The 23,507-nt window shown below is 44.5% G+C and overlaps 1 protein-coding gene across 4 annotated transcripts in view; it reads left to right on the forward strand.

Annotated features, from left to right (window-relative positions):
* KMT5B (lysine methyltransferase 5B) overlaps positions 1-23,507 on the forward strand; it is a 278,446-nt gene that overhangs the window by 73,841 nt on the left and 181,098 nt on the right. For all 4 annotated transcript variants that reach the window (XM_085644799.1, XM_085644797.1, XM_085644800.1 and 1 more), the window contains 2 exons: positions 9,268-9,514; positions 11,661-11,835. In XM_085644799.1, coding sequence (XP_085500925.1) covers positions 9,352-9,514; positions 11,661-11,835 — 338 coding nt within the window. In that variant the 5' untranslated portion in view covers positions 9,268-9,351. The remainder of the gene's footprint in view (positions 1-9,267; positions 9,515-11,660; positions 11,836-23,507) is intronic.

Raw genomic sequence — 23,507 nt, forward strand, 5'->3', positions numbered from 1 at the left:
TCCAGCACGACTATGCCATGCACAAAAATCAATTCCTTAAATATGCCCAAGTTAGACACGCATGGAGGGCAGAAGGTATCCCAGACTTCGCACCCAGGTGCGACCCGTGCAGGTAAGAGCGGTGAGGCCGGGTTGTGGGAAGGAGGGGGGTGGTGACTTCGACCGACAACAACAAGGGGAAATTAATTATTTATGTAATTTTTCCTCGTGGTCGTCTGTCCTATCTCCCCCCATCCTCCCCCACAACCCAGTCTCACTGCTCTTACCTGCACGGACGTGGCCGTTCGCACCACTGGAAGCGGGTCTATTGATGGAAAATCTGAGAAGACAGGTGATTTCCTCTAACTGTAGAACCCTTATTAATAATAAGCCAGATCACCTGAAGGTCTTGAGAGTGAGGTGGGAGGCCGATGTGGGAAATAGGGAGGATATCGATTGAGACGTGGCCTTGATGCACCCTAGAGAAGTCGCAATTAAGAAGCGGCTCAGGCTTGTCCAGTTTAACATCCTCCATCGAGTCTACTACGATAGACGGCATCTCCACGCTATGGAGAAGGCCCCGACCCACACTGCCTGAAATGTGGCGATGTAGAGGGTTGCTTTTTACACACACTCTGGAGCTTTCCCCGTTTACAGTCCTACTTGACAGACATCATGAGTGAGTAAACTTAGTGCCATATTCTCACTATCTCTTCCCTTGGACCCCAAGTGTTTTGTTTTCCGTATCCTCCAATGACGTTGATTTGCCCTGCGCCCTGTCGCTGTTCAACAGCTTCAGTTTAGCTGTGGAAGAAACGCGGTTCGCCACTGGGGATCGGGGGAGTGTCCCACACTACAGGAGTGTAAATGGAGGATAGATATGTATATGATGGCATAAAAGGTCACGTACTGTAGCAAAAGCTGCCCACGAACATTCCAGAAAGTATGGGGCAAGTAGATATCGTATTATTTCTTGGAACAGGTCCTGGAAGAAGTAACGCTTGATCGAGCGGGGGTACAGTGACAGCCATTGGGTTACTGTCCCCCAATTTGTTTATCTACTGTTCGATGTGCTTGTTTACCACTATGCTAATGGTGGGCTTTGTCGGATGTTGGGATGGTGGGGTTGGGTGTTGTGCATTTAATCAATGGGAATTTCTTACTCCTGTGGTCAAATATTCGTCCATGTGTTATATTTCATGAAAACTGCATACAAATTATAAAAAAAAAAAAAAGTTAAGGTTTAAAGTGTATAGTTCATACTTTGACTGTTCCAGTTACAGCCTGACTATTGACAATTTCTTTTGGGCTAGTTGCTGAAAGAATTTGCCTTTTCTAATGGCACGTTACACTTAAATATTATGCACACTATCTTGTGGGCAGCAAGATGCGCTTGGGGGTGACTGAAATGATTTTAAATCACGTTTCCCTACCTGTCAAAAGGGTGATTTTGGATGGTTGGTTCAAGCTGCTGCGATCAGGCTTCACAGATTACGACTGATGCCATATTTAGACTGCCGCTCCATGGGACGAAGAGGTGCTGAAGCCAACAAGTGCCATTTCAGTTTCCATGCCATAGGTGTATTTCTGAACCATATACTATGGCCTGATAAGAAAGTTAAATGTGCCAATCAGGTTTTAAACCAATTTTGACATGCTTTATGGTTCAGAACACGTACACTGGGCCCTAGATAGCAGTGCCCCAGTGTTAGAGTTCAAGATTACAAGCAGGTAAGTCCCAAAAAGGAAAAAGAAAACTGGATGTTAACATCGCTAAAAAGGGGTCACTTTACAACACCCATGGCATTTTCTCTGGTACTGATGGGGCCTTCTAACGTGAACCCCAATGTTTGCAACAGCTAGCAAAAGACAATTCTTTCATTTAAAGCTTTCAGAAGCATTATTTCGTGTTACATCGTGAGCCCCATAAGTGTGGAAATTGGAGCTTTTAGCAAGATCCTCTTTCAGAGTAGTCCTCCCTCGAAGATACAGCCTTTTTAAATATCTAGCTGGAGAATGAAGAACAGAAGGCATGTGGTGATTTTTGCATATAGTAAATAATTGTTTTGCCAACTTTGCACAAAAGAAGCTAGAAACTCTCACTCATTATTAGGCGTGATGCAAACGTATGTTAGTAACCGCCATTGCAGAAATGTAGACTATGGTAATATATATACAAAGGCCATCAGTATATATGAACATCATCAAGCACGTACAGAAGAGTACTATACACCACAGTGATTGGTAGCTGAATGGCAGTTTACAAAACTGGGTCCAGCAACATTTCCAGGCAGCTGTTACAGTGTGACAAAGTCTGGGCCCACACATCATGTTACGGCAAGTCAGCAACTTCTCAATTTCTTAAGCTTGTTGATAGACATGTTCCTGGAGAGACACAAACAAAACGTGTGCCCTTCTGGGTGAGAGACAGTTTTCATCCAGCAGAAGTGCCCTTTGTGTTTACTTCTGAAGTCTCAGTAAACACTTGACAAACTGCTTCTTTAGTTTGATGACTTGGTACATATTCATAGTCCCCAGCCAGAGGATGCACATAAGAAGCATTAGAGGACCTATAAAGTGGGTGCTCTGAAAACGAAAGGCAAATAGAGACGTTCTCTCATAAATGATGAGGATGGAGTTGCCTTTACCCCAACCACTCATTTTTTATACCACATTTACAGACACTTCCCTGATGAGTGGTACAACCAATCCGAAGAACTTGAAATTCAGACTGCTTGGCATCATATAACCCAAAAGCTGTTTGTATGCAATAAACCACTGTTACCACTAGGCAGTTCCACAACAAGGCAAATAACCTGAGAAAACAAAGAGAAGACAGATGAGGTCCTATTTCAAGAATTCACAGAATATTGGCACAGGTTTAAAGCCAGGAATTGACTACTACAGCTCACCTTCCTAGACTTCTGATGTGGCAAACTGATTTCTTAAGCAGGATCGACAAATAAAAGCACAAGTCGGTTATCTGCAGCAACACTCACAGACAAGACTGTCTTTTGGGTAACCTCAGGCTGACCTTTTCTCAATGGCAGAAATCACAAAATTCTAAGGCTTTGTATTTAGTCACCTATGGTCATAATCGTAAGGGATGTATCTTTAATGAGTTGATCAGATAGATTCTCTACGCTTTTTCCACTTGCTCACCCCCATCCCTCATTATGAAACCAGTGATGATATTAATTGCCCTGATCAGCATGTGGTCCTGATTAAAGTGAATCACAAACCTGGATAACCTTTTTGGAGCAACCACACTAGAGCCTGCTTGCTGCCAGAATGGTATGCATACCACACGATGTTGAAAGCACAGTAGCCAATGTGAACACAGAGACATACAGGAGAAAGTTGTGAAAACAATCAGATTGAGCAATTCATGTAGATTACTGGTAAATTCAAGCCACACAGAAAGGCAGTATTATGGAAGAGGGTGAACTATTAAAATTGCACTAACATTTTGGCGCATAAAATTATTCTTCATAGCAGCCAGAACAGGAATAGGAGACCTTTTAGTACATTACATTCAGTTAGTAATATTTTTGTGAACTTTGATAGCAATATTTATAGCAGCTTTTCTATGGCAGACTTTTCAAAACCACTTCATGTGAAATATCCTCATCATACCATGACACCTTACCCTTCTGGCTGACAGTTTTCAAGTAATCGTGTTCTGAGCCCATGTACTGAATGAAATGAAGAGATTACTCTTACCTTTGGAGGCTGTAATATTGAATCTTCAAATTAGGTGACCAGAGTGGCGCCTACAGCTACATTCAACGTCTTTGTAAACCCTGCAGAGGACATTAGTTCCAACCGAGATGTAGTTGCTTTTATGCATTTCCAATTGCTACAGATTTTTAAGGGAACCTTTGATGCCCCTTTAATTTCCTTTAATATGCTTTTATCTGCTCGACTTTGTTACTTCATTGATACTTATGAAGCCTATGCCTTTCTGCAGAAGCAGTGAAGTATTTTTCATTTAGAGTAACAAAAAAAAAGGATTATTGTTATTTTAATGCATTTGTACATAAGCATAACCCATGCAACCTTTTAAAAGGGGCAGAATTAAACCTACTTCATCCAAACCCTCCACCACTGCCATAGAGAGGTCAGTTGTTGATCTTATGCCCCTTATGTATCTTCAAAGATGGGCAATCCTTAGCTGGGCAGGCTGTAGCTGGGTTCAGCCCTATTTCGGGGCTGGACATGTCTCAGGGCGAGACTAGGACTTGGCGATAAGCTTCATCCAAGCCAGATAGGCATAATTAGGCTTGCATGCATCAAATACATAAAAGGTGATGGTAGGATGCTTGCAATAAGTGTAACCACTGGCAATCACTCGAGGTAGCCCAGATGTGGGTTCCTTGCTCACTGTGCCACGGAAGCAAGCTACTCTGACTGAAGTGCCCAGGTCAGGGCGAAACAGGCCTGGGTTGCTTGTGTTCCGGTTCAGAGAGGACCTGGCTAGGCAGTTTGTGCTGGAGTGTTCCTATTGGAGGAAGGACAAGACTGATTTGCAAATGGCTGGGTCTAATCTGAGGTGTCATAGTGGGCAAAACAATGATGGGTTGGAATGCTTCTGTGAGCAATTGCCTTATTGCATGCATACTCCCATCACCTTTTGTGTGTTTGATAGGCCTGGATATAGGGAGCACTCTCCATTAATTTACATGCAAGTCCAGAGGCCCAGTTTCACATTTTCGCGGACATTTCCTTTCTTTATTTAATTGGACAGTAGAGGCAGGTACAGTTAATCATTCTTAAACCAAGGTAGGAGGCCCAGTAACCTCACATATATTTAGTTTACAAAGCGCAAGTCTTTTTCAGTTCCATATTAAGAGGAAAGAATAGTAACAAAAAAATCCCATAAACTGCTGAATCAACTATAATTGAATAAATAAATCCGTTATTATAAAGTTATATAAACGTGCACAGTAAGTTGAGTCCGTATCTTACTAAATCAGGATTTTGTTGTTGTTGTAAGTATTAGTAAACTCTATGGCAAAGCAAAGCAAAGCATCGACTCTTGAAACCAAGAAGTATAGAACTGAGGACCTGCATTTAACCAACCCCCTACCAGAAGGGGTACGTTGTGGAGGCAGAGTTGGCAATGAAAGTTCTCAGGTGCATTGTCACTTCCGTTTCTGGATTTACTCTAAAAGTTATGAAACTATTAAATATAGTAACAGTAGTGCTATAAATTCAGTTAATGTTCTGGGAATCTCTCTCCAATAGTTGTGAATAATAGGCCACTTATTTAACATATTAAGATTTGCTTCAAACAAAAGCAAGTTTTGTAGAGGCAGACACTGTGCTAATATGGCGTTGGAATAACTGCATGGAGGTAAAACATATCTGTGTCATAGCTAGGCACATTTGGAAAGCTAAATTAGCTGGTTAAATACTCTGCCTAATGTTTTGAAGAGCCTGTCTAAACATTTCTTTGGATCAATGTGTGTTCATGTCCACTGGCCATTAATCAGCAATATTTGCTGAATCTGAACAAGCATTTTACCGGAGAAACAAAGCATATCCAGAGATTGAAAATGGCTTTGAAAATGATTCCACGGTTTTGTGTGGCTCTTGTTCTCAAAACCCCGGGCAAATGCGTTTCAAGGCACACATTTAGCTGCCTGTATCTAAAAATATCTCTTCTGAAGACCATGTGTATGTTAAAGCTCTTGAAAGTTCCAAAGAATAAATCATCCATGCTGGCCAAAACATTTAATATCTACTTGACTAAGTTGCTAATTTATCCTTAATAACTGCAGACAATAGTTCATTATCCCAAATAGGAATGGGTCATGATTTGATAGAAAGATCTTGCATATTCATGTAATATTTCAAAGCTTTTGTATAAAGGAAATAATGCTGCTTAACATAATAAAAAAATGTGAGTGTTAGATGTTTTCTGCAGCGTGAGGCATTTCAGAAGAATAATCTGATAATAGTGTATTACTGTCCTACATATTCAAAAATTATTATTTGGGCTAGTCTAGTGCCCAGAAATGCCCAATAAGACTATCTTCAAAGCCTTTTCCACTTAACCGCTTTGTACGATACTATAAAAGGGGGACTGAAGTGTTGTGATTTATATCGTTATTAAACAATAAAAAACACTATTTAAAGGGGCATTGTGTTATTTAATGCATCTAGCACCCGTCACATTTTTCCGAGGTGCCATATTTAATTCAAAATGGTGGCATCCTGTGTGAACTTCAGTATTTGTCTTAAACCCAACTCCACCCCCACCATAGCAATAGAACGCCCGGAGGGCTACCGCATCCTTAGGCCAACTAAGGTAGGGGGGTGGTATAGCAATAATCTATAAGGATCACATAAAAATAACTATTCTGGAGCAATTAAGCAATGATAGTATGAAAGCTCTTGTTTTCAGAATTGACTTGCACCCGCAACATAGTTGGAACAGTGCCTTGGTCTACCGGCCTGCCGGCCCACTACGGGACTTCTCACTCCAACTTATGGAACTGATCTCTTCGCATGTCATTTCCACAAAAAAGTTTGTCCTTCTGGGTGACTTTAATGTTCATAGCAAAGATATCAAATCAAGCTGCAGTGTCGCTCCTAACAGATCTAGTAACATTAGATTTAAATAAAATCAATGAAGACCCCACTCGCTCTACAGGACGCACGTTAGATCTGATTTTCATCAATCCCTCCAATTTTCTCTGTGGAGCCACCAGCCCACTCACATGGACTGACCACTCACTGATCGAGTTCCAACTCAGGGGCCTCAGGGCCCCAGTACACACCGTCCTCAACCTCCCTCAGTGGACACAGGCAGTGGCACAAAATTACATCGGCCTTTTTCAGGATTTCAGGATTTAACTCCCACTCATTGGAACCTCGATACCGAAAATATTGAGGCTGGCCTAGCCTGGTACAACTCCACTATTAATACGGCCATTGATCTCCTGGCCCCCCTAAAACTAGGGACTAGATCAGCTAGGCGTACCCAGTCAGCTTGGTTCAGTCCTGTACTTAAGACAGAAAAGAGCTTATGTAAAAAACTGGAGCGGCGCTGGCGACTCAACACATTTGATAAAGCGCGCTATAAATCTGCTCTAAAAATATAAAACATGCACGCAAAGCTCATATTGCACTGCAACTTGAGCAGACCGGGAATGCTCCCAAAACCCTTTATCAGATTCTTACATTTTTTACTCACCCAGAAGCATGCAACAATGAGCAAGCCCCGACGCGAGCCCTGTTTGACAAAATTGCTACGCATTTCACAAAGAAAATCGATTTAATATGACATTACCCAAGACGGAAGCTGCCAACATGATTCCCCTAGTGGCCACGTACTCGTCCTGCCTAATATACAGAAGCTGGAACACTTCCCCTTGCTGACGTCCGAGGAGGTAGAGCCTCTACTCAACAAGGTTAAATGTGGCTCACCTCTCCATATCATCCCGGCTAAGACCACCTCACAGCTGTCCAGACAGCTTGCTACCCCTTTGTGCTCTATTCTAAATCTATCGCTGGAAAAAGGTCTTCTCTCCACTGAATGGAAAGCAGCACAAATAATTCTGATACGTAAGCACCTCAAGGCCCCTATGGACGAGCTCTCCAACTATCGACCTATCTCGCTGCTGCCCCTCCTGAGCAAGATTTTAGAAAAACATATTAATAAACACCTCTTGGACTTCGTTGAAGCCTCCGGTTGTCTTGATCCCTAGCAGTCAGGATTTAGACCCAGACATAGCACTGAGTCAGCTCTGATTGCTGTTACTGATAACATCAGACAGTCACTAAACAACGGACAGGTAGCTCTAGTGGTGCTGCTTGACCTGTCGGCGGCTTTCAACACTGTCTCTCACCAAATCCTGCTCAGGAGACTCAGTGAAATTGGTATTCAAGGGACAGCCACGCAATGGATACAGAGTTTTCTGTCACACAGAACTCAGACTATCAACTTGGGCCCTTTCCGATCCGAGACGACGGTACTGACTAAGGGAGTACCCCATGGATACTGTCTCAGTCCCACCCTATTTAACATTTATGTTGCCCCGTTGGCAGGAGTACTTGGGGATTTAGGGTTCACTCGTATGCTGATGATACACCCAGCTTCTACTCTCCTTTGATAGAAACAACCCCAACACTCAGTCCATCTTCTCAGAAGGTGTGAAGACCATTGCCTGCTGGATGAGAATCAGTTTTCTCCAGCTTAATGCGGGAAAAACTGAAATTATGCTGTTTGGCGACGCATCTTTGAGATGGCCCCGAGATGGTGGCCAGCGGAGCTAGGATCCACACCTACCCCAAAGACCGCAGTAAAAAACTTAGGGGTTCGCCTGGACCAGATGTTGCTATTGAAGGAACGGGCCTCTTCCACCACTGGTGCCTGCTTCCATGTCCTAAGCCTTCTGCAAAGGGTATTTCCTTTCCTTTCCCTATCCACTCGCAAAACCCTTATCCAGACACTAGTATTAAGTTGCCTGGATTATTGCAAGCGATATCAGCCAATGAAGTGTCATTAAACAGACAATTGGTCCAAAATACTGCAGCCCGGCTGATCTCCAAGGCTCTCTCCCGCACCTCTTCCCCTCTTGCATTGGCTCCCAGTGCGCAAGCCGATCCGTTTTAAGAAATGTTGTATTGTACACAAATCCCTAAACGGTAAAGGCCCCTGTTATCTGGTAGACACATTTACGAAACACCAGCCTCCCAGGGCACTTCGATTTGGGTCCAAATCTCTTCTTGTAGTTGCACGCTGCAAAAGATCCCGGCAGGGAGGTAAAGCGTTCTTCCAATTAGCCCCGACCTACTGGAAGGAACCAACTACCCATCCAGCTGCGGGAGTGTGCCGATCACCTGCAGTTCCTGAGGCTTCTTAAGACGGCACTGTTTTAATTAGTCCCTTTCCCTGGCTGACGAAAGCAAGGTCCTAGCGTGGAGACACCCCTTGAGGGGTGATTCAAGCGCTTTATAAACTATAAATCAAATCAAGTTAGTCTGCTACTGAAACTCGATGAGGTTAGTACGTGCCCATTTGTGGACTGCTATACCCCTATTACCAGACATTGTTCTCTGTTCTAAAGTGTTGTGTTATCATTTGAGTAGACATTTTGAGATCCTATTATAGGTTATGCACAAGCTCATTGGTAAACCATTTTTTGCACTGCAATACTGAAGTTTGACAAATGTATTCTCCTCATTGAGGGGTGTAGTTCTTAAGTCAGTTCACTTAGAAAAACAATCTGCTTTTGGGTTCTCTGTTTTGCTATTTTGAATAATGTTTTTTCATTGTAGGTGCGAAAGCAGCAATTGTTCAGCATCTCCCCTGGGCATTTTTGCAGAGCGACTAAATGCACCTAGGCCAGTCCATCTGTTGGCATGAAGTGGTTGGGAGAATCCAAGAACATGATTGTGACTGGCAGGCGGAGTGGAAGCAGACATTCCAGCAGACATCCACACAGCCAAACTAAATTGCGACACAATAAAAGGGAGCAGGCAAAACCCACCAGGCATATGCCAGAGCGGAGAGCAAGTACTAGATGTATGTTGTGCTTGTAATTTTTTTAATTTGAGGAGTGTACACAGATTTTCATTGCATTCTTAATTTGTTTTACACAGGACACATTTATCATTTGGACATTATGAAGTTTGATTCACTGCTATGATTTAGTTCTGTTTTTGGTTTTGTTGCCACTGGTTTAGTTTGTTATAAAATATAATTTTCACAGGATTAATCAGGATTCTAAGAAACAGGAGGCTTTGCCGCAGCGGACTCCACTTTTTAAGACAGTCCGCACTGAATAAAACCCTATGGTTAGGACACCATTCTAGTTCTGCCTGCGGTCCCCATTAGTACCTATCGAAGGAATTATTTTCTTAATGTATTTTGTGCCTTCCCCGAAACCATTAGGACAGTTGTGTTAGACATGTACTGCTTTACAAACAAAATGTTTTGAAAACTGAATAAAACAATTTTGCTTTTTATGCCATGGTATTGGCCCAGTTTTAAGTTGGCCCCAGCATTTTATCTCTGGATTTAGCTTTGGCAATGAAACATCCAACGTCAAATAAGCAGAGTAAGCATAGGTTCAACAAGTACTACTATCACCAGGAGTTCCAAGTTGTAGACACACCAAACTGGAACAGGGTGGGGGTGAAGTAATGGGGGGCCTTCAGCTTTCATGTCCACTAATTATTTTGGTGTTACTGCAGTGAAACTTTATCAGGCACATGATGTTGAAAAGGTGACTGGGAATAGATGTCAAGATAAATCTTCTTTAAAGTTGACTTGAAAAGGTTCATTGGGCTCAATCTGAAAACCTCCAAATTTTGGTATGGAAACGTACTTGGCTGCCACTCAGTACGGCTGCCTATGAAAAAGCGTTTAACTATTTGAGCGTTAACAAATGTTGGTGCCGAAAAGGTTTTGAGGAATCGTATGTCAAAGCGCAAAAATCAAGCCCTAAATGCAAGTCTAAGGGTGATTCTGACCTCACTGAGGCATATTTGCCCCCTCAAATTCAAGGACCACAGGGGTCACGAGATGTGCAAGATACTGGAGAGTATATAGTGGCATTATAAAATCCACCAGTGACAGGTAATGGTAACACAAGTGATGAATGAAGCAGGTGATGTGGAAGGAAGGATTTGTACACCGGCTACCTATTGAAATATTTGAGCATTCAGTCCTATGCAGTTTAAGATCCTATTAAAATATTCACGCCCCAAGAAAAAACAAATAGTGTGTGCACTGTTGGCTGACCCACTGGATAAACACCTGCGTGCAGTGGGGTTAAGTCTGAAATCTTTTGCAGCTACACGCCTGTCTTTGAAAATTCTATAGGCATTCCTACTTAAAATGACTATTAGAAGTATGACTGCAATAATTTATTTGCATAGTATTTGCCAGAAGAGCACAAGTACCGAATGGCAGCAATAATTCAGGATGGCAAACTAAGACCAAACAACTGCCTAAAAGCTTTGCAAAAAGCTGTAGCACTTTCCTTGTACATCTGACTGCCGTCTGGTCCTGTAATGTCTATCGCTCAGGTGTTCAAAGTCATTAGCATGCTGTTTGACTTGGAACACCTCTTTCCATGAACTGCTGATGCATTTTAATGTCTAAAAAGTACAGTTAAACTGGAAAAGGTACAGAACCTTTTCCTTGGACCCCAGACCCCCCAAACCTCAACCCACCCCCACCCACTTCCCCAAATATCCATGCTGAGGATATAGTGTCTTGCCTCCGAATGCCAGATTTGGAAGTGGTGAAAGAGGTGGTGCAGGGCGGAGTAATGGCCAATAAGCTTTAAAATGGTTTTGCTACAATGTCCCTGACTTCCCTTCTTCAAAGAAACCTATCCAGTCCTCTCCTAGTATCGCTTATACTATGCTACAGCTGTGCATATAAGAACTGGGGGGACCTCTTGGTGAACATTGGTAGGGGACGGAGGATACTCTTAAGGTATAAACTCTTTAATGTGACTTCATGGTTCTTGTATGTTTGAACTGGCACTCCCTGCTGGCACAAAAAAATCTCAGCCAGTTCTAGATTGGAGAGAACCAGGACTAATAGTAGCAGAATACCAGTGAAGATGGTTTTTCTGTTCACTCCATGATAAATTGAGCATCAAGCTTCTTTAGATTTGTTTAGTGACTCACTGTCCTGTCTAATTAATTTTTTACAGATAGTACTGCTTGTGCTTCATCTAGCCCCACTGTTGCTGCTGGATTTGAGTGCCAAGGCAGATATGTTCCGACTTCAGGAATGACTGCCAAGGAGCTGTGTGAAAATGATGACCTAGCAACCAGCTTAATACTTGATCCCTATCTAGGGTTTCGCACACACAAAATGAATACCAGGTAATTGGACTCTGCTACACTTTTCTTCTAGGTTCCTTACGCATTTTGAATTATTACAAAAAGAACGTCTCCATTGTTTGTTTGTTATTTTTTGATATACTTGATGCTGAAAACATTTGTTTTTCCATTTGTGTTTCTTCATTTAAGGCATAACCTATCAGATCAGGTTTATTTATAACTGGACCAAACTTGGATGTAATAAATGAGTGCATACACTTTATATATATATATCTGCACTTTTCCTATTTATCTGTGCTTATTTATTCAAAATATCCATAGTTATCCAAAAGAGATCATTCTGAAGTTCATTAAGCAAACAACGTATTCTTGAATACAAATTAAACTCATTAAAATAAATAAAATCTGTTATAAGGGCAAACCTCTCACAAAAGCAACTTAAATAACCCGATCTTCAGTTGTTGGTTAAAAACCACGCAGTATGGCACCAGTCTTACATCAAATGAAAGTTTGTGACTTTTACTCTCTCGCTTTTTAGAGTTGTGGTCTCCCATGGTAACCAACAGTAGAATTACAGTGATCTTGTGCAAAAACGGGGCATCTTATAAACCAAGGAGAGGCAAAGAAGCAAGGAAGTTACTGGCATTATAGGAATGGAATAGAATCGTACACAGTACCCAGATCCAGCAGTGACCAAAAAAATGTCTATTCCACATTACACTCTTTTCTTAGGTATATTAGAAATGCTTAAAGTTTAAACCCCCCAAAGATATTGCATAACCTTGAAGCAACTAGCCTAGCTAGGTTTGAATAGCTAGGTTGTCAAATAGGTAATGTTGTATGGTATGTATTGGGTGTAGGATGCTTCCATACCACTGAGGTTCCTGGAGAGTCAGTTGCACTTTTCATGCACCATAGGCTGGTGAAGCTCTCTGTAACGTTTGTTTGTAGCATGTGTATGGCTGTAGTTGCACATACTCTGCATACTCCTGCCATTTAGTGTTGGGCTCAGACTTTTCAACTTGTTTTTCTTCGAAGACTTTTCAAGTCCTGGAATGTGCAGTAACTCCTACTTTAGTCCACAATGTCCATGGCACCAGATCCTCTCTAGATTGTTTTTGTTTTTTTCGCCTTAGGATTCGGACATGTCCATTAGTAGTTCCAAAACTGACATGTATCCTCACAGGTTCTTTTTCTGGACACACATGCTGTACTTATGAGACTAAGACTTGGTTAACAATGACAGCGTGATCGGCTTTCCCGGCTGACAAACCAATTTGACCTTTCCACCGACCACTGCCGTTCATGTTCTTCCTAGCTCTCCTCCGAGAATGAATACAGGAAGGGTTGATGGGACACACACCTGTCCAAACCTCTACAAAGTACAACTCAAAATACCGTTGTTCAGACTAACACAAACTTTGCAACCTTTGTCTGTCCTAGGACCATGATACCTCCTATGAGTTTTGCCTCATCTTCCACTGCAAAAAGACACTGTGGTACTGAAGAGAAAGATGCTGGACTTACACCAAGATGCAGCAGCAGTCTTCCTCAGAGACCCCTGACATTTTTGGGGAGCACAACGTACTCTACATCGAGGAGGAATAAGCGGGCCCATCTGGGGGCACAGTGGCTCAACCCACCTTCAGGTCTGTCTGCTATTCTCAAGCGCATCCTATGGGGAAGACCACAATGGGGCATCATTGCCTTTGAAACAAACCGGGGCCTGAATGAAGAGGCCTCCAAAGGGTGTGAGTATGACTCCAGCGCAGGAAAGTCAGAGATCAAAACCCTGCTCTGCTAAACATCCCCATTCTGAGGCAGAGCACCGCTCCAGCAGGAGTTGGGCATCAAACCCTAAGCAGGGAAGAAAAACGCCACCAGCCACTGGTCCGCTGATACAATGAGGCTCCAGTCGGCACTCTGAGAAGGCATCAGAAGGCTTTTAACATATTGCCCCAAGCTTTGATAGTCATCGGATCACCTTTGACTTAAGAGTGTCGAAAGCCCTCATTCAGATCCAAAGTGGATTTAGAGCGCAACCCTGATTCGAGCACCAGGCAGACGTAGAGGAGCTCTTCGATGTAGAGACCGGAGGATTCTGAGGCATCCATCCTGCAAAATCCAGCAGAAGAGCTCGGCACCTGACAGAAGTGGTCCTTCATCCACCCAGAGTCTGGCAAGATATATTCCACACCACCCTGGGCCCACCTATAATGACACTACCCTAGATTCCAAAGAAGCGCAGGCTTGTCTTTGAGGAAAAGCTTGCTTTCAGCACACTACAACATCTGGTACCCGAAACCCATGAGGACAACCACTGACACCCAGGGGATTACTACCACCACAAATAATACCACTTACTCCGCCGCCTCCACTGCTACCACGCCTGTACTGGTCAAACCCAGGCAGCACCTATGGGGAGGAAGGCCCCCCATGACAAACCTCTAGGGACAGGGGATAGGGGCAACACTTGAGTTTATTTTAAAGTCCGCTCCATGGATGGCCCTGATCCGGAGCCTTACCCAGAAAAGTCATTCCAGCCAAATGAGACTACAGCATATCATGCTGTGATTCAAAAGTCAGCTCAACACCAAAAGTTAAATATGCATGTCCTGCAGGTGAAATAGCAGAGACCCTTTACAAAACTGAACACACTGTTCAGATACTCTCCATGCTTAACGGCTCACTTTGATCCACTCTATATGCATGGCCAGGTCTCCTTAGAGTTCTTGGTGCTGCATACAGCAAGGAAGCGTGCTTCTCCAGTATTTGGGGTGTCTTTCATAGATTCACATGCCTGAATCATTCCCCGTCGTCGGAGTGGGAGTCCCACGGTACATAAAAAAGCAATAATTATGCATATAACAACCAAAAAACCCTGGTAACCTGAACCAGGAAGTAAAGTAGCCTAAGCTACAAGGGAAAAAACTTCCACAGCTATGACTATCACTGTCATTATATACAGTCCAAACTGCAGCCAATCAGGCGACAGCACCCACCAGAATGTTCTCCTCAGAGGCTCAGGCTGTCAGATTTTCTACCGCACGTCGTGTGAAGGGAGTCTCCCTGAGCTCTGCTCAGTTTCTTCAAGTTTCTACTGTTTCTACAACTTCTAGGATGTCAACTACAAAGAGATCCCTCTTCAGACCTTGTGAGTCCTGCGGAAAGCTTCGGCTTTTTTCTGAAGACCCACACAAAAAATGCATCTATTGCCTCTATCCTGATCATGAAGTGAAGGAGTGCAAGATTTGCCGGACTTTCCCTCAGAAGACCTTAAGGGATAGGGAAGGACGTCTTCTTCTGTGGCTACAGAAGCTTAAGGATAAAGATGATCCTTTGTCAGGGATAGAAACTGCCTCTGGCTCCTCTATCTCTTCCAGGAAAAGAGTGGCTGAAGAAGAGTTTTCTTCTACTGGGGCGAAGGTGTCGAGGAGAGCCCAGTCTGTTAAGGGCTCGGGTCAGTCTTCGTCTTCATCTAAGAAGACGTCTCCACCTTCAGGATCCAAGCCCTCTACGCCCCCGAGGAAATCAGGAAAAACTCTGCCAGCTAAAAGTTTTCCTGAGAGGAATTTACCTCAGGTGAGATTGCCGTCGTCGACGGCAGTGGCGTCGACGGTTATTATCGTTGACGCGGTTTCAACGTCGACTATTACATTCTCGTCGCCGAGACCTGCAATGATAATGTCATCAGCTTCATCGCCGTCGACGCTGGTCTCGGTGAGTGTTAAACCCATCTCGTCGACGAAGGAGGTGTCATCCCTCGTCTCCGTTCCGTCGACGGTAAGAAGCAAGAAAGTTGCTCCGTCTACGAAGACTACCTCGTCGAAGTCTACTCCGTCGACGAAGATTGTGGTACCGTCGACAGTTGCCCCGTCGACGAAGAATGCCTCGTCGACTAAGATCCATGCGTCGACTAAGATGGACGCGTCGACGCCATCGTCAACGAGGACGCCCTCGTCGACGAAGATTACCACCGTCGTCGGTTCCGTCGACGCGATTGTCACCACCTCCTCTATCTACCTGCATGGATATGCAGGTGTGGACTGCGACTCCGTTGTCTGTCGTGTCTGATCAAAGGGCAACAGCGACTACGCTTCTTCAGCGCAGAGGATCGTCTTTAGAAGCTATATCGCCTCTAAAATTGCCGGCGCAACTTTTACAATCGGAGGATAACGATTCCGAAGAAGATGAGAGATTTCGGACTGCAAGGAGTCCATCGGAGCTTCTCATCAAATATCAAGATGATGAGGATGATGATGAGGACCAGTACGAAGATCCTAATATGGAACCACAGCCGACACCTCCTGCACCAGTGCCGTCTGGTCAAATGCCATTGGAACTGCTTGATAATCTGCAGTATATGTTGCAAGATTACTATAGACGTTTCCCTCCTTCGACACCCAGGCCAAGAGTACAGTTGTCGTCGTTACAGTCACCAAGACCACCTTCTCCGTTGCCATCTCGTCAATCGCAGGTTACAGATGATGAAAGGGAGGAAGGAGAGGTAGATGATCAGTCGATCATGTCGGAGTGGGATAATTATTAGGTACAAACTCCTTCTCCAAGTGCTCCGGTGGACTCTCCCCCGGTGGACATTGGGATTTTCCATTCACTTATGGAAAGAGCGACCAAGAGATTCCTGATCCCCATGGAAACAAAGGAGGATGACTGCTTCCTGTATGACTTTAAGGACCAACCAAGGAAGCAGGTTCGGGCAATCCCAATCATTGATTTTATTTGGAAGGAGGGATTGAGACTGATGGCTACCCCTAATTCTCTTCCAGCAGTGTTACCAAGGCTGGACAAGAAATATAGAGCCCCAAGTAATTCACCAGCATGCCTAATTGGTCAACCTAAGGCGGACTCTGTTATAGCGCAAGCGGCTCAGAGACGGGCTAGAAATCCATCAACGCCCATATCAGCTCCACCTGATAGAGATGGTAGAAGATTGGACGCAATAGGAAAGAAGGTGTCCACGATGGCAGCAACCACAGTTCGGGCTGCAAACTCCCTGGCGATTTTAGGGAGATACGACCGTCAGATGTGGTCAGACATCTCTCCTTTCCTCGACATGTTACCGGAGCCTTCAAAATCCGAGGCCATAAAGATCCTGCAGGAAGGAGAGTATGCATCAGCGGAGATCATTGATGCAGCAGTGGATGTGGCATCAACGGGGTTCAGGCAGTTGGCAGGAGCTGCAGTGCTGAGGAGGCAGGGTTGGCTGAAGTCAACATCTTTTCGCCAGGAGGTGCAGTCTAAAATTATAGACATGCCATTTGATGGTGAATCCTTGTTCGGTGCACATGTGGATGAAGCACTACAGGCGATTAAGAAGGATACGGAGACGGCAAGGTCTCTGGGTAGTTTACAATTTCGAAAATCTACCTTCCGTGGAGCCAGAGGACGTGGATCCTTCTCTAGCAGGGGAGGTTATAACCAACAGCGTTCCTTTCAGACCTCTCAATCTGGCCAAAGATCTCAGAATTATCGCCAGCAATATTACGGACAGCGAAATCAACCATATTCGCAGTCTCGTAGGAAACAGTCCTTTCGCGGACGAGAGTCCGGTAAGAAGCAATGAGTTCAGCCACCTGCCACCATCTCTACCGTTACCACGTACAAGAATTGGAGGTCAAATATCCCACTTCTATTCAAATTGGTCCAAGATTACCACAGACAAGTGGGTATTAGATATAATATCCAGAGGCCATACTCTGGAATTCACGAAAATTCCGCCAAATTCTCCTCCCAAAGGCCCACCCCCTGCTCATCTCAAAGAGCTTTTTTCCCAAATAAATTTGATGATTCAAAAAGGAGCAATAGAAAAAGTCCCTATCCTACAGAAGGGAACGGGCTTTTATTCAAGGTTTTTCCTCATCCGGAAAAAATCAGGAGAGTGGCGTCCAATTCTCGACCTCCGCGCTCTCAACAAATTTTTAAAGAAAATGTCTTTCCGGATGTTGACGCTCCAAGAAATTCTGCAGTTGCTTTCGATGGGAGATTACATGTCCACCCTCGACCTGCAGGACGCTTATTTTCATGTACCAATCCTACCCAGGCACAGAAAATTTCTACGGTTCAGAGTGGCTGGCAGGGATTTTCAATTCAGAGTCCTCCCATTTGGACTCCGTTCCGCACCCAGAGTCTTCACAAAGGTCATAGCGCCAGTGACTGCGCATCTCCGTCTGCAAGGAGTTCAAATATTCCCGTACCTGGACGACTGCCTTATCAAGGCGAGTTCAGCCAAGGTAGCATCCGAGCATGTTCAAAAATGCCTCTTACTCTTCCAGTCCCTGGGTCTGTCAACAAATCTGGAGAAATCACATCTAGCTCCTTTGCAAAGAAGAACGTTCCTAGGAGCGACATTGGACACGGATCTGGCCAAAGCCTTTGTGTCAAAAGAAAGGCAAATCAAGATATGCAATCTTGCACGCTCACTACTTTCAAAAGAGTGCCTTTCAGTCCGTATGTACAAATCCTTCCTAGGGATGATTTCGTCTTGCATTCATCTCATTCCCAACTGTCGGTACAGAATGAGACCGTTGCAGGAGGAGCTCAATCTGCAATGGCTTCAGACCACAGGATCATTCGAGGATATCATTCACATCACCTCGCGAATGCGGGACGCCTTTCAATGGTGGGGTCAGATGAAACACTTGAAAGAGGGTTGTCCATTTCTGGTCGAAATGCCGGATTTCACAGTCACCACAGATGCATCCCTCGAGGGTTGGGGAGCGCACCTTCAAGGAATGACAGTCAAGGGCAGGTGGACTCTAGAACAGAGAAAGTGGCATATCAACCTGCTAGAACTGCGAGCCATATTCTTGGCTCTAAAATCCTTCCAGGCCATCATCCGAGGAGCATGCATACTTGTAAGAACAGACAATACAACAAGTATGCATTACTTGAACAAACAAGGCGGGACGAGGTCAGCCCTCCTATCTCAGCAAGCGCAAGAGATTTGGGATTGGGCGATTCGCCACAAGATCAACCTCAAAGCCATTCACGTCCCAGGAATCACGAATGTTCTGGCGGATTCCCTCAGCAGAACCACAACGTCGAATCACGAATGGGAGTTACATCAACCATTCCTAGACGGAGTATTTCACGAATGGGGGCATCCCGATCTAGACCTCTTTGCAACCAGCCAGAACCGCAAATGCCCATTCTTCGCAAGTTGGGCTCCCCACAAGGACTCGCTGGGAAATGCCTTTTCGATGAATTGGTCGCAAATGTATGCTTACGCCTTTCCACCGATCCCGTTGGTTCCACGAGTTCTGCGCAAGATCAAACAACAGCCTTGCCGCATGATTTTAATTGCTCCCAGGTGGCCCCGCCAGTACTGGTTCACAGAACTTCTCCTCCTCTCGGAGGCCGAGCCCATACAGTTTCGACCAATTCCACATCTTCTGACCCTTCAGAACGGTCAAATTTGTCATCCGGACCCAGCATCGCTGAGATTAGCGGCATGGCTCCTCAACAGCTTGAATTTGCACACCTAGATATCCCTCCAGACTGCCAAGAGGTTTTGGCCAATGCTCGAGCACCAGCAACTGTTAAAACCTACAAACTAAAGTGGAAGAGGTTTTGCATGTGGTGTCAGTCCGTTAATCTCCATCCGATCCACGCAAGACCGGAACAAATCCTACCTTTCTTTCTACAGTTGGCGAGGTCTGGTCTTTCCCACTCTACTTTGAAGGTGTTCTTAGCTGCAATTTCAAGGTTTTGGCAGGATGGTATTACCTCTCTCTATTCCAATAGAGTCATCCAACAATTTTTTAAGGGGTTATTTAGGATGTTCCCGCCTATTCGGCGTCCACCTCCTTCTTGGCTCCTTAATATAGTGCTTTCACAACTAATGCGGCATCCTTTCGAGCCCATCCACAAGGCGGATCTAAAGTTCCTTTCTTGGAAGGTTTCTTTATTATTGGCTTTAACTTCTACAAGAAGGGTTAGTGATCTCCAAGCGTTCACTGTTCATCCACCCTTTCTGCAATTCACATCTGATTCTGTGGTGCTGCGCACTAATCCAAAATTTATGCCAAAGGTCCCGACGGATTTCCATCTTAATGAACCCATAGTTTTGAAAACTTTCTTCCCAAATCCGCAAACAGCGGCAGAAAGGGCCTTGCATTCCTTAGACATCAAAAGATGTCTGAAATTTTACTTACAGCGGACAGCATCACTGCGCTAATCGGACCAGCTCTTGGTAGCATATGGCAAACCACGTCAAGGCCATGCAGTATCAAAGCCAACCATAGCGCGCTGGATCTCGGCTGCAATTTGTTTGTGCCACGACCAAGCTGGAAGACCATTGCAAGCGACCCCAAGAGCACACTCTACGAGAGCAATCTCTTCATCTACAGCTCTTTTCGCCGGTGTGCCTCTTCACCAGATCTGTAAAGCGGCAACATGGTCCAGCTGCCATACGTTTACCAGACACTACTGTTTGGAAGCTGCAAGTGATGCGGATGGATCAGTTGGACAAGCTGTTCTACGCAATCTTTTCAAATAAGGTGAGCTTCTGTTCTCCCTCCTCCACTAAGCTTTTATAAGACGCTTTTTCCATACTATTTGTGGCTTGAAATTGTTTTGCATATGTTGAAGCACACATGTATTTCTGTATGGTTATACTGTTTCATAATGTATATGGTGTATGATACAAAGTAGCGTCTTATGAGCATAAGGTGATGTACTGCTATCTACTCTGATTCAGGCATGTGAATCTATGAAAGACACCCCAAATACTGGAGAAGAACAATAGTTACTTACCTGTAATCTGTGGTTCTCCAGTATTGGTGTCTTTCATAGATTCACATGCAACCCGCCCACCTCCCCATAGAGTCTTTTTAGGCTATTATGTATTGCTTCACTCCTGTGCGAGAAAATCTGACAGCCTGAGCCTCTGAGGAGAACATTCTGGTGGGTGCTGTCGCCTGATTGGCTGCAGTTTGGACTGTATATAATGACAGTGATAGTCATAGCTGTGGAAGTTTTTTCCCTTGTTGCTTAGGCTACTTTACTTCCTGGTTCAGGTTACCAGGGTTTTTTGGTTGTTATATGCATAATGATTGCTTTTTTATGTACCGTGGGACTCCCACTCCGACGACGGGGAATGATTCAGGCATGTGAATCTATGAAAGACACCAATGCTGGAGAACCACAGATTACAGGTAAGTAACTATTGTTCTTCTGCACAAGCCATAAGGGACAACCCGGCCAGACAAGGAAAGCAAACTCCTTCACACTGCTGGTAAGATCGTGACTGTGGGAGCAGCCGCACACTGGCATATCACCAGTTGTGTTGGTTTGTTGTCAAAGTATGACAGATTTCATTGTGAGCCACTTGAAATGTTGGTGCAGCACCTTCCCACAGGAAGAGCGATGGAAGAGCTCGTATCCAGGAAGGAAATGTTTTCAAATGCAAACATCCACTGTGCACTGGATGCTGTGGATACCGCTTCCTGTTGGATTGATACAAGCATTTTGTGCTGGCATTGCTGTGCATCTTGGGGCACAGGCTGAAAGTATAACAGCACCTCCTCTCCATTCCATTGATGAGGAACATCTTTTTGGGACTAAGGTGGATGAGATGGTTGGCACACTATAAGCTGCCACTTCAAGGCAGTCTTTTTGCAGGCAACAACCCAGGTGTGGGGCCGAAAATCACACCTTTTGGTCTGGTACAGATCCAGCAACAGCAGGCCTTTCATGAGTCGCTGACAGAGGATATACAATGGGTGCTCAAAGAGGGAACAACAACAAAGGCAGGTACTGAAATGGATGCTGTGAAGCAGCCCCCAACTTGGAACACTGACTTGACTTGCTGGCCCAGTGTACACCAACCCACACCCCCCAACCACACACCTGGCAAGACTAAAAGATTTCTAACCCCCCTGGGAGGAAATTACCTCACACTAATGGGTTCTGTGTGTTGTTCAGCAGGCTTTTTGCTTGAATTTCACACAGACGACCCCACCCACCCCCACAACAAATTCAACATAACCACATCCTCAGCTAAGAACACCTCAGTCTTTGGGAATAGAAGGTTTCAGCGCTCCTCAAAAAGTGTAAAATACAGGTAGTGCCACTACACCTGCGAGGCAAAGACATGTACTCTCTGTACTTCTTCATTCCAAAGAAGGACGGATCACATTCTAGAGCTGAGGCTGCTAATCTGGTGCATCCTATCGGAGAGCAAAACACACAAGATGATGGACGGAATGTTGCACATTGGCAAAACATTCAACCCCAGTCACAGATCTGGGTTTAATCCATCGTTATTTTGCTCACCACGCCACCCCAGTTCAGACATGGCCATATGCAAATCAGTCTTGACCCTGTGCCTCATGGGAACAGTCCAGCCGAACTGCCAAGCCATGTCTTCCCTGGACCGGAATCAAGCATCCTAGGACCGGTTTCGGGGTTTCACCCCTCTTCAGCCAGGATAGCTTGACTCCAGTGGCGTAGTGAGCACGGGACCCACGTCTGGGCATACTCTTCTCACATAAGGCGAACAGCAAAACACACAAACGTCAGCCCTGCAGGAGGTCATTCCCTTCCTCCGATAAGGAGATTTCATAATGGTGCTAGATCTGAAAGACACCTATTTTCATGTTCTCATCCACCCTGCTCTTTACCAGTACCTTTGTTTCATGGTAATTGGACATCACTACCAATTTAAAGTCCTACACTTCGAGGTCACTACAGCACCCAGTGTGTTCTCGAAGTGCCTGGCAATGGTGACCATGCATTTCCGCATTCGCAGCATTCCTGCTTTCGGTGACTCGCGTGTTAAAGCGATATACCTGCCAGGGAATAAAAATATAAGCATTTGCTTTTTTGAAAAAGTTACTGCTATTCTTAGGTGCGACTCATGTCCATGGGTGCCAGCTCATCTGTATCCTAAAGGAACAGATAGGTCTCAAATAAGGAGTAAGACTGCCTTTTTGATTACATATCAGACTTAGAGTTGATTTGCTTTGCAGGATCACAAGTGAATTGCATGTGCCTACTCACATCTGCATGATGTTGGAACGAGTAGAATCATCCTCCTATTTGAAAGAGACCACATTCTTCATACCAATAATAAGTTTGTATATATAATGAAATGTGTATGCTTTCATGTTTTTTTCCCCCGATAGGTATGTCCCTCGGAACACCTGAGTCACCAAATGTAGAAATGACTCATTTTGTAAGACACACATAGTACTGAGTGCATCAGAATAATCACATCCCTATAGATTTAGGCACTGATTGTATATAGTAGGAGTCAACCAAAAGGTCCTGAAGAAATGCTGCTTGACCATTAAAGGCAAAAGAGTGTGAAGCATGTCGTCCACAGGAGAGGGACCACATAACACCTCAGTTCAACTTGTCCTCTGTGTTTTTAACCTTGCTATAGATTGCCGTTCCCATAAATACGTCTGTAGACAATTTTGATTCTCTAATCTATCTGACACTACACCCGCTATTATCACAGACACGTGGGCAGTGAAAAGTTCCTGACTAACGCGCCCCAGTTGACTGGCACGCTAAGCATTGCACCGCCCGCCTAGTATGCAACAGAATCCTATCAAGAAGCATGCCACCTTGGTGAGTGAGGATTCTTGTCCCTGGAAAAAAAAATCTTCCTTGCTTTCATATGAGGCCGATCACACCATAGAGCATACTACAAAATTGTGGAGTATCAAACTAATCAGTTCATCACT

The sequence above is a fragment of the Triturus cristatus genome, chromosome 3_1 (genome assembly GCF_964204655.1).
Source record: "Triturus cristatus chromosome 3_1, aTriCri1.1, whole genome shotgun sequence".
Taxonomy (NCBI): Eukaryota; Metazoa; Chordata; class Amphibia; order Caudata; family Salamandridae; genus Triturus; species Triturus cristatus.